The sequence below is a fragment of the Protopterus annectens genome, chromosome 1.part2 (assembly GCF_019279795.1).
Source record: "Protopterus annectens isolate FY-2018-M chromosome 1.part2, PAN1.0, whole genome shotgun sequence".
Lineage (NCBI taxonomy): Eukaryota > Metazoa > Chordata > Ceratodontiformes > Protopteridae > Protopterus > Protopterus annectens.
The window spans coordinates 711632371-711646640 of record NC_056727.1 but is presented as its reverse complement, the minus strand read 5'-3'; the positions used below and the strand labels follow the sequence as shown (position 1 = coordinate 711646640).

The following is a 14270-nucleotide window of genomic DNA, read 5'->3' as shown; positions in this document are numbered from 1 at the left end:
CCACCTTCAGTAATTTTAGTACTCTGTTTTGTAAGGAATACTGCAACAGTGATAAGGAAAGGCATGTACAGTTGTGTGAGAACTTACCATAACAGTGTAGGTCCTACTTTTCATTGTTGCAGTATTCTGTCCATCTCTCCTTCCCCTCTTCAGGTTTTCCTGTGCCCTTTAGCCAAGGGGGGCCTTTTTTTCTCCCCTTATTTTTTCCTGTCTGGTTGCTGTTTTTTGTTCTGGTGCAGTTCAGTTCTGCGGATTTGGTGCTCATACCTCACTTGCATACCTTACATTTCAAACGTAGGGCATACATCTGACTTAAGGCACTTGGAAGGGCCTAAGACAGTGATAGTAAACCTATGACACGTGTGTCAAAGGTGACACACACCATGACATTTTGGGTGACATGCCAGCGATCAACACCCGAGTTGCCAAAGACACTGCTTTTGCATTCATTGCTCATGTGAAGTGCACTGAATTATTTTGTGCCAGCGGCTTTTGACACTCCTAACCCAAAAGGTTTGCCATCACTGGCCTAAGGCTTTGCTATGCTGGCTGGAAGTTTGGATATCCTTGGCAGGATATCTCCTTTTTTTAAGGAATACTGCAATAGTGAAAAACAGAACATCTACTGTTATGGTAAGTTCTTACATAACTGTACTTTGTGGTGAATTTCTCTCACAACAGTCATTTCTTTCACTTCTGTAGTTAAAATTAAAAATGTACATATTGCGTACTTGCTTTGTTTAATCGGCAGCCAGTGTCAATATTAGAAGGACAGAAAATGTGAAAAAAGACTTGAGACCCAGCAAAGTCAGCAATGGTATAGTGACTTTCAGAATACTCATTGTAGTTGTACTTGTTTATACTAAGTTAACGACAAACTTGTTTTATTATTTAGTGATGCTTCATGGGAACTTGAGGAAAATGCATTCAGTGAATTACTACAGAGGCATCAGTACTGTGATGCAGAAGAGTGTCTTTGTGAAATGGGGAGAAAATTTTGCCAGTCCAAAAGGTAATTTTTCTTGTACAAGTTTGTTTTTCTTGCAACTTGTGATAACTGCTTTGCAAACATGTTGATCTTTCATCTAAGGGCATGGTCAATAGCAGATATTTTTGCTTGGTTACATCTTTCTTGTACTCTGTTTACTTTTGTTAGTCTGCCACCCTTGGGGATATAGCTGTTTTATTCTTGCTGTCACTGTCTGTTACTAGTGTCTTTAGTTTGCATAAGCACATCTTCAGTCTGGATCCATTCATACTCTGTAGCAAATTCCTTGCATTTTGTGGTTATTAGATCATAAGTCAGAGTCCAACATAGGACTGGTCATTGTGCTGACATTTATTCCAGAAGGCCGAGCTTCACCCTGTTACTTGCTATTGTTGAAGGGGAAACTCAGCTAGCTGTGGCTGTAGTGGGTTACTGTTGCAATTTTCTCTTTTGGTAGCCCCATCTTTGGCTTTTCTGCACTCCATTTTTTTCTAGGTTTAGGTCTCGATCTTTGCATGTGTGGCTGGTATGTGTCAATGGTTGATGCCTAAAATAGAAAAATCTCAGTTTTCCAATAGTTGATGGATCACATGCTATGGGCTGCATCTGCATTGGTAATATTGCATGGAAAAAGTGAATGATGTAAAACTGTTACTGGATCTAGCACTTCTCACAACCTGCAAGAGGAGGTGGAGTCTGAAGCCTAGGTGCTGCAGTGTCTAATGGGAGGCCGGTGCAGTAGAGGAGTCCTTTGCTTGAATCTCTGTTAGTGTTTGAAAGGAGAAAGTAATGGCTGAAGAGTCCAGACATTGGACAAAGTCTTTTCTCAATGTTTCCATCCATGAGATGGTATTGCTTTGTAGGCAAGCCCACAAATAGTGAGAGCTTGACATCATGTCCATAATCAGCTAGTAAAAGGCAAGTGAGGGGCACCCCAGGGGTATTAAAGTTGACCTTTCCATTTTGGAGGTTTCAGAGTTTGATTGATCAGGCATTTGTCTGGCATGTAGTGAATGCTTAAGTCCCCCAAAGAAAGCTTTATTGGTTGACATTTGTGTTCCTTTTGTTTAACAATATGCGTTTTCCCTCTAAATTTCTTGACCATCATGCCCTCCTCACATAAATGTTGTACCCATTTGTACTTTAATTGGGGAAGGGAAAATGCACACAACATGAGATGATTGGAGGATGCTGTCATTTAGACAGTCATGGAGGAGCTTGTGCCTTTGCCTATGCCCACCCGTCTGTACGATGTGGTGAGGCAGTGCCTTGTCCCAAAAGGCTTGAGGATGTGGCTTCACCATCCCCTGAACTAGGTCCAGCAGTGTTCCAGGATGGATCTTAATTGTCCCCAGCTAGGGATTACATGGCACAGCTCTCCATTTCACAGCCTGTCATCCACAGCATAAACTGTAGGGGGCATTTAGATAGTTGATATAAGCATTCTTATCAGGACAGCTTGCTATGTCTCATGGAGATGCATGCTGCCATGCATGTGCTTTTGAAATCTGCCATCATCCACTTGGCTTCATCAGTGTCAGATACCCAGGTTGGGTAATTTTGTCACCACGAAGGCTTTCATTTGAAAACTGGCAGACCGCAAACTGGAGCCACCTCTCCCCCAGGATGGGGAAGTTAGTATTAGCTGCTCAATCACAACCCTCATCAAACTCTTCTGACACTATAACCATGGCTTATCTTTGTGTTGTCTAGGTCATAGTCAGGGCTTTATCCCTGTACACCATAAGCTGGGCTTAATTGTGGAACACTGTCTGCTGATCTTGTGTCCCATCTTAATAGTTAAAAAGGGTTTATAAGCTGCCTGGAAAAGAGATGAGAATCTGCTCTCTTGCTTATAAGAGGAGATCACAGTGATTGTCCAGATTTCTTCAGGGGGTTGATATGAGGATTAAGGTCTTTACCTCAGTCACAAGGTACAGAGTTTGGTTGTCATCCTTGAAAAGGAAATTTGACTAGGCTTAAACTGGCCTGCAAGGGCAGCTAGCCTAGTACTTGCCTATGACGTAGAATAACTGTCGTCGTGGGTACAGAGTGCACCTTTATGGAGCATGGTTTGGTGTCCAAGCTTTGCTTTATGCAGATATGTTGCAGCAAAGCATTGCATCCATTGTTCACTGCCCTTACCATGGTTTCCCCTGAAGTTCTCATAAGACGACTTTTTCAAATCCTTTGCTTGTGGTGTTCGTGTTTCACTGTTGCAGTCATCAGACTTGGGTTATCTGCCTGCAGGCAGCCCTCATTCGGCCCGAATGCCAGAGACTTGGTATTTCTGCATCGGTTGCTGTCGCTCCAGGACTGACGTCAGGTCGTCTGGTATAAAAACAGGCAGCTGATGCCATTACACAGTCTTTCTTACCGAGGAGCCCATAGCAGAAGCAGTTCACACGAGTGCCGGTCGGTCGCTACCTGAGTTTGTTTTTGAATTGAATTATCCTGAAGCCTTGTAAAGCTAAGTACCCCGTTGGGATCCTTTTTTCTTGCTCTAACAGATGTCCAAAAAAGTTAACAATTGTCTTGCCTGTGGAAAGCAAATACTACGCCGAGATTTCCATTCTTACTGCGTCACCTGTTTAGGCCCAGACCATGACGTCCCCCGCTGTTTGTTTTCTGCCTTGTTCAACGCCCGAACTATTCGTCGTCGGGCTCTTTTTGTTGCTAAATACTTTCGATGTTCTTCGTATTTCACTGTTGCAATCATCACATTAGGGTTATCTGTTTGCAGTAGTCCTCAGTGTGCCTGATTATCAAAGTCTTGGGTCCTGCGTCAGTTACCGTCTCATCTTCTGTGACGTAAGGTAGTCAGAGGTATAATGCATGCAGCCGATGCCATTACATCAGTCTTTCTTGCTGTGTGGTGCCCGAAGCAGAAGCAGTTCACAAATGCCGGTTGGCCTACTCCTTCCTGAAATTTTCATTTCAGAACCAAAGTCTTCAACTAAAGCTAAGTACCCCGTTGAGAAAACTTTTTCTTGCTCTAAACCGATGTCAGTAAAAGTCAATAATTGTATTTCTTGTGGAAAGCAAATACCTCATAAAGATTTTCATTCGTACTGTATTCCTTTCCTAGGCCCTGACCACGACGTACCTCGCTGTTGGTTTTGTGCCTTATTTAAACCACAAACTGTTCGTCTGTATATTTTCGCTTCTAAATATTTTGGTACTCTCTTAAATTATCCAGATATGTCTTCAGTAAGCCATCCGACTATGACATTCCGAAAAAACGCAAAGATAGACAGAGACAGGCCGCCTAGGTCCAAAGCTGCCGATGACGCTTCTAAGCTAGTCGCCAGTTTGCTGGTACTCAGTGAGGTGCTTTTGCAGCCCCTGATGACCGCTACTTCAGATTCGCAGGCCTCTACTGAGACCCATTCGGAGTCTGGTATGCCGCGAGATGCTTCAACTGTGGAACCTGCGGATGTCTCTACCTTGGATGGGTCCGAAGCCGCTGTGCAGGCACCGGCTTCTGAGGATGTATTCAGGCGTACTGACTTGCATATTAAATTGACGCCATCTTCTTTTTCAAGGCCTAAAACTCAAACCATGCCTGGGAAACAGATGACCAGACTGCAGGGTCAGGCTTCTATGCCTAAAAACAGTACAGTTGTGTACCTACCATAAATGTAGATGTTCGAGTGTATTCACTGTTGCAGTCATTACTCTTGGGTTATCCTGCTGGCAGGCTACCTGCAGTCGGCTTGAATTCCAAAGTCTAGGTCCGGCATTGGCTGCTGTCGCTTCTTCCCTGACGTCAGTGCGCCAGGGATATAAAGGATGCAGCCGACGCCATTTTCTTCAGTTTTTCTTGTCCCAGATGTCAGGTGCCCCCAAATAGGTAGGCTGTAAAACATTTTGCCAAAAAGCATGCATATACTAAAATAAGCATTTCCTTCATCTACAAGCAAATACACCACATAGGTTGTATAGAATAGAGAAGTACAGAAAAGTCCCAGCAAAGAAAAGGGAGATGGTGGGTGGGTAACCTGGACTACAACAGTGAATACACTCGAACATCTACATTTAAGGTAGGTACACAACTGTACTATGTTCATCGTGTTTCACTGTTGCAGTCATTACTCTTGGGTTGAATCCCAAAGCTGGGGTTGGGCGGCTGGGCCTAAATAGGATTAGGATAGGCTACTAGGCCCTGCAGAACTGCAGTGGCGAAGCCTGCTCTGGAGTTAGAGTGGTAAGTGGTAGCGCTTGGTGAAAGTGTGCACTGAACTCCAGGTTGCAGCCTCTAAAATGTCTTTGGTTGGTACTCCTCTGAGGAAGGCTGCTGAAGTGGCTGCTGCTCTGACAGTATGTGGCCTGATGCCCTTGGGTACTGATTTGCCATGTTGTGAATAGCAGAAGCGAATGCAGTGTCCTATCCATTTTGAAATAGTCTGCTTTGAGATGGGCTTTCCTTGTGATCCTGCAGCATAAGCTACAAGCAGTTGCTCAGTTTTTCTGAAAGCTTTTGTTCTGTCCAAGTAGAATTGTAGCTGTCTGTGTATGTCCAAAGCGTGCAGAAGTCTCTCCCCTTTATTCTGGGGATTTGGATAGAATGTTGGCAAATGAATGGTTTGGTTAAGAGCCACACTGGATACTACCTTTGGCATGAATGTTGGGTTTGTCCTTAGAGAAACCCTGTCCTGATGAAAAATAATGAAAGGTTCCACTGCCATTAATGCCTGTAACTCTGAGACTCTTCTTGCTGAAGTTATTGCTAGGAGCAGAGCAGATGTCCTTCAAGGATGCATCTGCAGTCTTCACAAATGGGTTGTCCTGTCGTCAGGCAGCCCTTCGGTCGGCCAGATTCCAAAGTCTGGGTCTGGCTTCGGCTGGTGTCGCACTTCACCCGACGTCATTGCGGCAGTTCTTCGGGTATAAAGGCATCAGCCGACGCCATTTCCCACAGTCTTTCTTGCCGTGGCGCCCAAGCAGAAGCTGTTCGCAAGTGCCGGTCGGTCAGATCCAGAGATTACTACTACCGAATATTACTTTGAAGACTTCTAAAAAGCTAAGTACCCCGTTGGGGACTCTTTCTTGCCTCAGCCGATGTCAGAGAAAGTGAATAACTGTTTATCTTGTGGGAAACAAATACCTCATAAAGATTTCCACTCCTATTGCATACATTGTTTAGGCCCAGACCACGATGTAGCAGCTTGTCTAGCCTGTGCTTCTTTTAACCGACGGACGCTTAGACGTCGGTCGGAGTTTGCTGAACAGATTTTCGGCTCCGATTTTGCATATATTATGCCATCGGATCCTCCGACTATGCAAAGTACCAAAAAACGCAAAGAAAAGGACCGACACTCGCGGTCCGCGGTTTCGGCCGAAACCGCGGTTAAGCAAACCACGAGTGTCTCTGTTTCGGCCGAAACCGAGCAAGCGGTTCTTTCTTCAGCTGAAATCATGCCTTCTACCGAGGCCTCTTCTAACCTGGTAGAAACGGCTTCTGAAATCCAACCTTCTGTTGCGGTTTCACAGGATTTATCAGATACCATTCCCCTGGATATTTCTACCCCTGCATGTGGAGCTGCTAGGCCTCCTGCAGCAATGTCTATTAAGGCCTTTGCCAGGGCTAAAGCAGCCAAAGCATCAAAAACGGTGCCTGCCAAGCCCCCCTCTCTCAGGCCCAGCACCAGCTCCCATATGCTTACTTTGGCTGAGGATCTCATCTCTTTAATTCGTGGAGCCCAGCCTCATCCAGACAGGGCCTCTCCCTCCTCCAGAAAAAAAGGCCTAGAGCAGAGCCCCCTGAGCCAGTATCCACAGATGATTCCTCTGATGACTCAGAACATACAGACCCTCCTGAGGCTGCTTATTCTCCTTACGAAGACTCTGATGCTGAGGAGTACATCCCTTCAGCCTCTCCTCCTGAGGAATTTTCCTTTGGGGAAACCTTGCATGCTATGAGGGAACAATTTCAGTGGCAGGGCCAAGATTTCTCAGACTCCAGAAAAAGGCTTAGGACCTTTCTACATTTGCCACAGCATAGGCCTTTAGCTATACCTCCAGTACTTTCTGTTGTTGATGATGCTTTTAATGATGCTTGCACTGGTCCTGATTCATTACCTCCGGCTCCTGCTAAGCCCGATAGGTTCTACAGGGTCCCGGACACTCATCACCATTTATATAAGGCTCCTTTTGCAGATCCAGAGACTATCTCCCAGGGTCCTAAAGCCGTAGCAGCTACTTCCACTAAAAACCCCCTCCCCTCTGAAAGGGAATCCAGGTCCTTAGAGAGATGGGGTAAAAAAGTTTACACCTCTGCTACTTTGTCAGCTAGAGCTTTGAACTGCCAATTTCATATGATTCAATACCAAGAGTTTATGCTTGACCAGTTGACTAAAAAGCTGTCCTCTGAAGAATCTTTAGATAAGAAATATGTTCAAGAAATGGTACATAACATACAGCAGGTTAGTAACCATTCTTTAAAATGTGGCTATGATGCACTGGAGGCTTCCTTTAGATCAGCCATGACTGGCACAGTTATCAGGAGGCATGCATGGCTGAAAGAACAGGCATTACCAGACCATGTCAAATCAAAGCTTTTGGATGCACCTATGGACAAGGTCAGTTTATTAGGTTCCCCTGCGCAACAGGTACTAAAAAAGATGGAAGAGAAAGCAAAATCTGTACAAACAGTGAAAGATTTCTTACAAGTTCAACCTCCAAGGTTTAGCAGGAACTGGCCCTCCAAGAATTGGTCCTTTCCAGACTCCTCTAGGGCACAAAGAGGCAGGAATAGGCGCTCGAGAGGCAGAAACCAAACCAGGGTGCCTACAGGGGACGCCAGTGGCAAGGTAACAACCAGCGAGGCACGGATGCAACCACCACCACTACAACAACTCATTCACAGTGACTTGGCGGTGGCACCACCTACCAGGGAACAACTAGAAGCACCCTTAGGCGGAAAGCTAACCTTATTTTCAAAGAACTGGCATTGCATCACAAGAGAAAATGGATTTTGCAAACTATAGACCAAGGTTACAGGTTCCATTTCCATACTCTACCAAGCAAAGAGGAATGCCAAACCTGCCACCTACTCAAAGGACAGAAGCTCTAAAGCAAATATCTCAATTACTAAGAATGAGAGCTGTGGAAAAGGTACCACCTTTGGAGCAAGGAAAGGATTTTACTCCAGACTCTTCCTGGTACCAAGAAAAGAAAACAAATGGAGGCCTATTCTAGACCTGTCCGCTTTAAACACATTCCTCATTGTTCCAAAATTCAAAATGCTGACCCTACAGCAGCTTCTTCCCATGCTGGGCAAGGAGTCTTGGCTGGTAACTCTAGATCTCAAGGAGGCATACCTGCACGTCCCCATAAGACCAATTTGCAGAAGATACCTCAGATTTCTTGCAGGATCAGAGCATTATCAATTCTCAGCATTGCCCTTTGGCTTATCTACTGCGCCCAGAGTGTTCACGAAATGCCTGGCATCAGTAATCGCTCATTGCAGACTTGAGGGGATTCAAATCTATCCCTACCTGGACGACTGCCTGATACAAGCGGACAACAAAATAAAACTAACAGAATACCTACAAAGAGTCATTTACCTGCTGCAAGCCCTGGGATATACAGTCAATATAAAAAAGTCAAGGCTGATTCCATCCCAAAGAATAACCTTTCTGGGTGCAGAACTGGACACATCAAATCAAATGGCATCCCTAACTGCAGAAAAGAAAGAGCAGCTTCCTCTCTACTTCTTGGCATTAACAAAGCAGAACCATCTAACTGCAAGAAAAGTGCTGCAAGCTCTAGGCTTCATGGCATCCTGCATAATACTGGTCCCTCATGCCAGGCTGCATATGAGAAAGCTACAATGGTACCTAAAGAATTTGTGGTCTCAACACAAGCACAGCCTAGAAACCAAAATTCCAATGATTCCCTGCCTGAAGAAAGAGTTCCTATGGTGGGCTCAGGCCTGCCAATCAAACTCAGGATTGCCCTTCTGCAAAAGCCAACCAAAACAAACCATCACGACAGATGCCTCAGACCTCGGTTGGGGGGCACACATGCTGGACAGGTGCATTCAAGGCCTATGGACTCGAGACCAGCTGCACCTGCACATAAATCTAAAGGAAATGATGGCAGTAAAATTGGCAATCCAGGCCTTCAAACCTTTTCTCCAAGAAGGTCAGCTGATAAGGACAGACAACACCACAGTTATGTGGTACATCAACACAGGGAGGCACACACTCATATCCTCTATGCCGGCTGGCACTGGACCTATGGGATGTGGCTCTGAGCTACAACATTCAGTTACAAGCAATTTATGTACCAGGGAAGGAAAACATTCTAGCAGACATATTAAGCAGAACTACCACAGATGCCCACGAATGGATGCTGCATCCGGACATCTTCAAAGCCATCACAAGAGAATGGGGATTACCACAAATAGACTTGTTTGCATCCCCACTCAATCACCAGCTAAAGAAATTCTGCACAAGGACGTACCACCCACTTGCTTGGAAGGTGGACTCCCTATCTTTCAGTTGGAAAAACCTGATAGCATACGCATTCCCACCACTTCCTTTGATGCACAAGGTGCTTCTGAAGATCAAAGAGGAACATCCGAGGATCATTCTGATAGCTCCAGACTGGCCAAGACAACATTGGTATCCATTGCTGAGGAGCATGTCCCAGGAACAAATATGGACACTGCCCCTGATCCCATTACTGTTAACACAGAACAACTTCAACATCCTGCATCCAAACCTGAAAACTCTGCAGCTAACTGCCTGGAACATTACATGACAACAATTAACCCAAATTTATCCCAAAGGGTTAAGGACATAATCCTGGAGGCTCGAAGACCTTCAACAAGAAAGAATTATGCAGCAAAATGGAAAAGATATCTCACTTGGAGTACTGCAAAGGGGCAAGAAGTGACGCTGGTGAACATAGCCAACATCCTGGTGTACTTGGCAGAGCTCTTCCATACAGGCCTGTCCTACTCTTCCATCAAGATACATGCCTCAGCTATTTCAGCAGAATACAGCTTGGATCCTCCTGTCTTCTCGCATCCTCTGCTCAGACAGTTTCTGAGAGGAATTAAAATGTGAAACCTCCCGAAACCTCCATTACCAGCATGGGACTTGAACTTTGTACTAGAAAATTGACACTTCCCCCTTTCGAACCAGCAGCAACAGCAGAATTACAATACTTATCCTGGAAGACTGCATTCCTGCTGGCAATAACTTCAGCAAGAAGGGTCTCTGAACTACAGGCATTAATGGCAGTGCAACCCTTCCTGATCTTCCATCAAGATAGAGTGTCCATGAGAACAAATCCTACATTTATGCCTAAGGTGGTATCCAGTCTCTTTAAATCAGGCTATCCACCTTCCTACATTCTTCCCCAACCCACAGAACAGGGGAGAAAGGCTACTACATACCTTGGATGTGCATAGACAATTACGCTACTACCTGGACAGGACAAAAAACAATAGAAAAACTGACCAGCTTCTGGTAGCATATGCAACAGGGAAGGAAGGAAAACCAATTTCAAAACAGACAATCTCCAAATGGATAGGAAATTGCATTAGATTTTGTTACTCCTATCATGGAAAGAAAACTCCAGAGAACATCAGGCCTCACTCCACAAGGGCTACAGCCACTACCACAGCTTTCTTACGAGGAGTGGCTACCAAGGACATTATAGAGGCTGCTACTTGGACCTCCGTGCATACATTTGCCAAGCATTATAATTTACCTTTATACTCTAGATCCCGAGCTGGTTTTGCCACTGCTGTTTTGCAAGGGATCCTAACTACACCATAATCTCTACTCATTCCTCCTCCCCTAGTTTAGCTATGGTATTCTACCCATTTGTGAAGACTGTAGATGCATCCTTGAAGGACATAGTACAGTTTTGTACCTACCATAAATGTAGATGGTCCGATAGGAATGCATCTGCAGTCAGGATTACCCTCCCTCCTTCCCCTCTGAGGTACTCCTAGGGTATTTGCCAACCTTCAGCTAGCTTGGGGGGGATCTATTATGGTGTATTTGTTTGTATATATGTACATACATGCTTATTTTGTGTGTGTGCTCTCTACTATTTGGAAACTTTGGCATTTATCCAAATTTAGCCATCCAAGAGGGCACCTGGCATCTGGGGCAAGAAACACTGAGGAAAATGGCGTCGGCTGATGCCTTTATACCCGAAGAACTGCCGCAATGACGTCGGGTGAAGTGCGACACCAGCCGAAGCCAGACCCAGACTTTGGAATCCGGCCGACCGAAGGGCTGCCTGACGACAGGACAACCCATTTGTGAAGACTGCAGATGCATTCCTATCGGACATCTACATTTATGGTAGGTACAAAACTGTACTTTTTCCATGATAAGAATTTTATATCAGCTGTATTGGCTGGCTCAAAAGGAGGCAGTGTGAGTTTTTCTAAAACAAAATTGAGGTCCCAAGTAGGTATTGGTGCTCTCCTTGGGGGTCTTATGTTTTTTGCCCCTCTGAGGTACTGTTTCAGTAGTGGATGAGAGAAAATAGGAGGTTCCGTATTGTAATGAGCTGAAATGGCAGAGGCCTGGATCTTAATTGATGAGAAGGATAGGCCTTTGTCCAGCATCTCAGTTAGGTATTGTAAAATCTGAAGTATATTTGGAACAAGTGGTTCGAGTCCTTGTGCCTGGTTCCAAGCACAGAATCTCTTCTATTTTTCTGCATAAGATTTCCTAGTGCTGGGCTTCCTGGCTTTTAAAATGACATCCATTACAGCTTTAGAGAGAGGTGTGGTCTGAGTGGCTGTATTATCTGCCATGCAGCCAGATTTAAGGTTCTGAGTTGATTGTGCAGAATCTGATTGTTTTGTTGAGTCAGAAGATGAGGAATTTGAGGTAAAGGCCAGGCTGGGCCTTGAGACAAGCTCTTTAGGATTGGGTACCAGTGCTGGTGTGGCCAGTCTGGGACAATCAGGATCATTTTTGGCCTCTCTTGTCTGACTTTTAGGAGCACCCTGGGAAGAAGAGGCAGTGGAGGAAAGGCATACTGTCACGGTTTTCCAGCTGAATGATAGAGCATCCACTTTCCATGCTTGTGAGTGATAAGTTCTTGTGCAGAATTTCTGTAGTTGGCAGTTGTGAGGGGAGGCAAAAAGATCTATGTTTGGGCGTCCCCATTTCCTTGTTATCATACTGAAGACCTGTGGATTTAGTTTCCATTTGTGAGGATCCATGAGATTTCTGCTTAGTCCATCTGCCAGTGTATTTTTCGTTCCTGGCAGGAATTGTGCCTGCAGATGTAATTGATAGGTCAGTGCTGTGTTCCACAAAGTCATGGCTTGCCTGCAGAGGGGGTAGGAATGTGTGCCCACTTGCTTGTTTATGTACCACATAACTGGTTTATTGTCCGTCTTTAGTAATAGTTGTCCTGGATGTAGTAGATCCTTGAAGGCTGTCAGGGCATTCTGTACAGCTAGCATCTCTTTTTGATTGATGTGAAGATGCATTTGCTCCTTGGGCCACGTGCCCTGTATACATTTTCCTGCCATGTGTGCCCCCCAGGCATAATCCAATGCATCTATTGTTATTGTCTGCCTGGCTGTGGGTAAGGTGAAAGGCTGTCCCTTGTTGTGGTGACAGGCCAGTGCCCACCATCGAAACTCCTGTTGCGGGCAGGAAATTAGTTATTAGTGTTTCCAGGCTTTGGCAATGTTGAGTCCAAACACTTTTTGGATACCATTGTAGTTTCCTCATATGCAGTCTTGCATATGGAATTAGTAGAATGCAGGATGCCATGAAGCTCAGGGCTTGCAGAATTTTTCTTGCAGGGAGCTGGGTCTTTTTTGCCATCATTTGAAAGTAGAGTCAGTTGCCTTTGCTTGTCTGGCGTGAGATAAGCCATCTGGGCAGTTGTATTTAAGCTTGCACCCAGGAATATTATCTCTTGAGAGGGCACTAGTTTTGATTTCTTTTCCTTTACTGTGTACCCTAGGCAAATTAGCAATCTTTTTACAAACGCCAGATGCTTTAGTAGAATGTCCTTGCTCTCTGCTTGAATGAGGCAGTTGTCCAAGTAGGGGTATATTTGAATTCCTTTTTGTCTGCAAAATGCAATTACCAATTACTGCTGCCAGGCATTTTGTGAAGACCCTGGGCGCAATAGATAAGCCAAAGGGCAGTGCAGAGAATTGACAATGCATTGAGCCAGCTATGAATCTGAGGCATCTTCTGCAAGATTGTCTGATTGGGACATGCAGGTATGCCTCCTTGAGGTCCAAAGTAACTAGCCAAGCGTCCTTGCCCAGCATGGGTAGAAGCTGCTGCAGTGTTAGCATTTTGAATTTTGGAACATCCAGGAAAGTATTTAGGATTGACGGGTCCAGTATTGGTCTCCAAGCTTCGTCCTTTCTGGGTACCAGGAAAAGTCTTGAGTAAAATCCTTGTCCCTGTTCTTGCTGTGGTACTCTTTAAATAGCGTTCATGTCCATGAGAGCAGTAATTTGCTTTTGTGCCTCTGCCCACTGGTTTTGTGGCAGGTCCGGCATACCTTTTGTTTTTGGAAGGGTGTGAAAGTGGAACCTGTAACCCTGAGAAACAATATTCAGTACCCATTTGTCCTGGGTGATCATATGCCAATTTTGTGAGAAAAGTGCTAGCTTCCCCCTAAGGGTGCTGCCAAAAGGTAAGTGCTTGGCATTTGTAGAGGAAAGTCATTGAGACCGTTTCCTAAAAGGTTGTGATTTGCCTTCTCCTTTGGGGGCTGAAGCACCCCATTGCTTAGGTCTGTAGGAGCCTTGGGGCTGATGTCTGCCTCTTGAGTGTCTGTATCTACCTCTTTGTGGCCTGTCTGACGCCGGAAAGGACCAATTTTTTGAAGGCCAGTTTCTGCTAAACCTAGGTGGTTGAACCTGTAAGAAATCCTTTACTGTCTGTATTGATTTTGCTTTATCTTCCATTTTCTTTAACACCTCTTCTGCCTTAACACCAAACAAAGTATCATGCTATAGTGGAGCATCCAAAAGTTTTACTTTAACATGTTCAGGTAAACTTTGTTCTTTCAACCAAGCATGCCTTCGAATGACAGAGCCCGTAACTGCAGCTCTACAAGAAGCCTATAATTAATCAAAACCACACTGCAGAGTATGCATTCCCACTTGTTCAGCTGCATGCAATAAATCCTGCATTCCTTGTTATCAGGACATTCTGTGTTTATAAGCATTTTCTGTTTTAACAAAGACATGAGGTATTGTTGATATTTAAGCATGTGAAACTGGCAGTTTAAAGCCCTTTAATCAAGGCCCCCCTAGTTC

The 14270-nt window shown here is 44.9% G+C and overlaps 1 protein-coding gene across 1 annotated transcript in view; it reads left to right on the top strand.

The window, feature by feature from the left end:
• LOC122790927 (G2/M phase-specific E3 ubiquitin-protein ligase-like) overlaps window positions 1-14270 on the top strand; it is a gene marked incomplete in the record, with an annotated part of 597261 nt that overhangs the window by 306635 nt on the left and 276356 nt on the right. Inside the window, 1 exon segment of the mRNA XM_044058627.1 lies at window positions 896-1012. Within this exon segment, the coding sequence (XP_043914562.1) occupies window positions 896-1012 (117 nt within the window).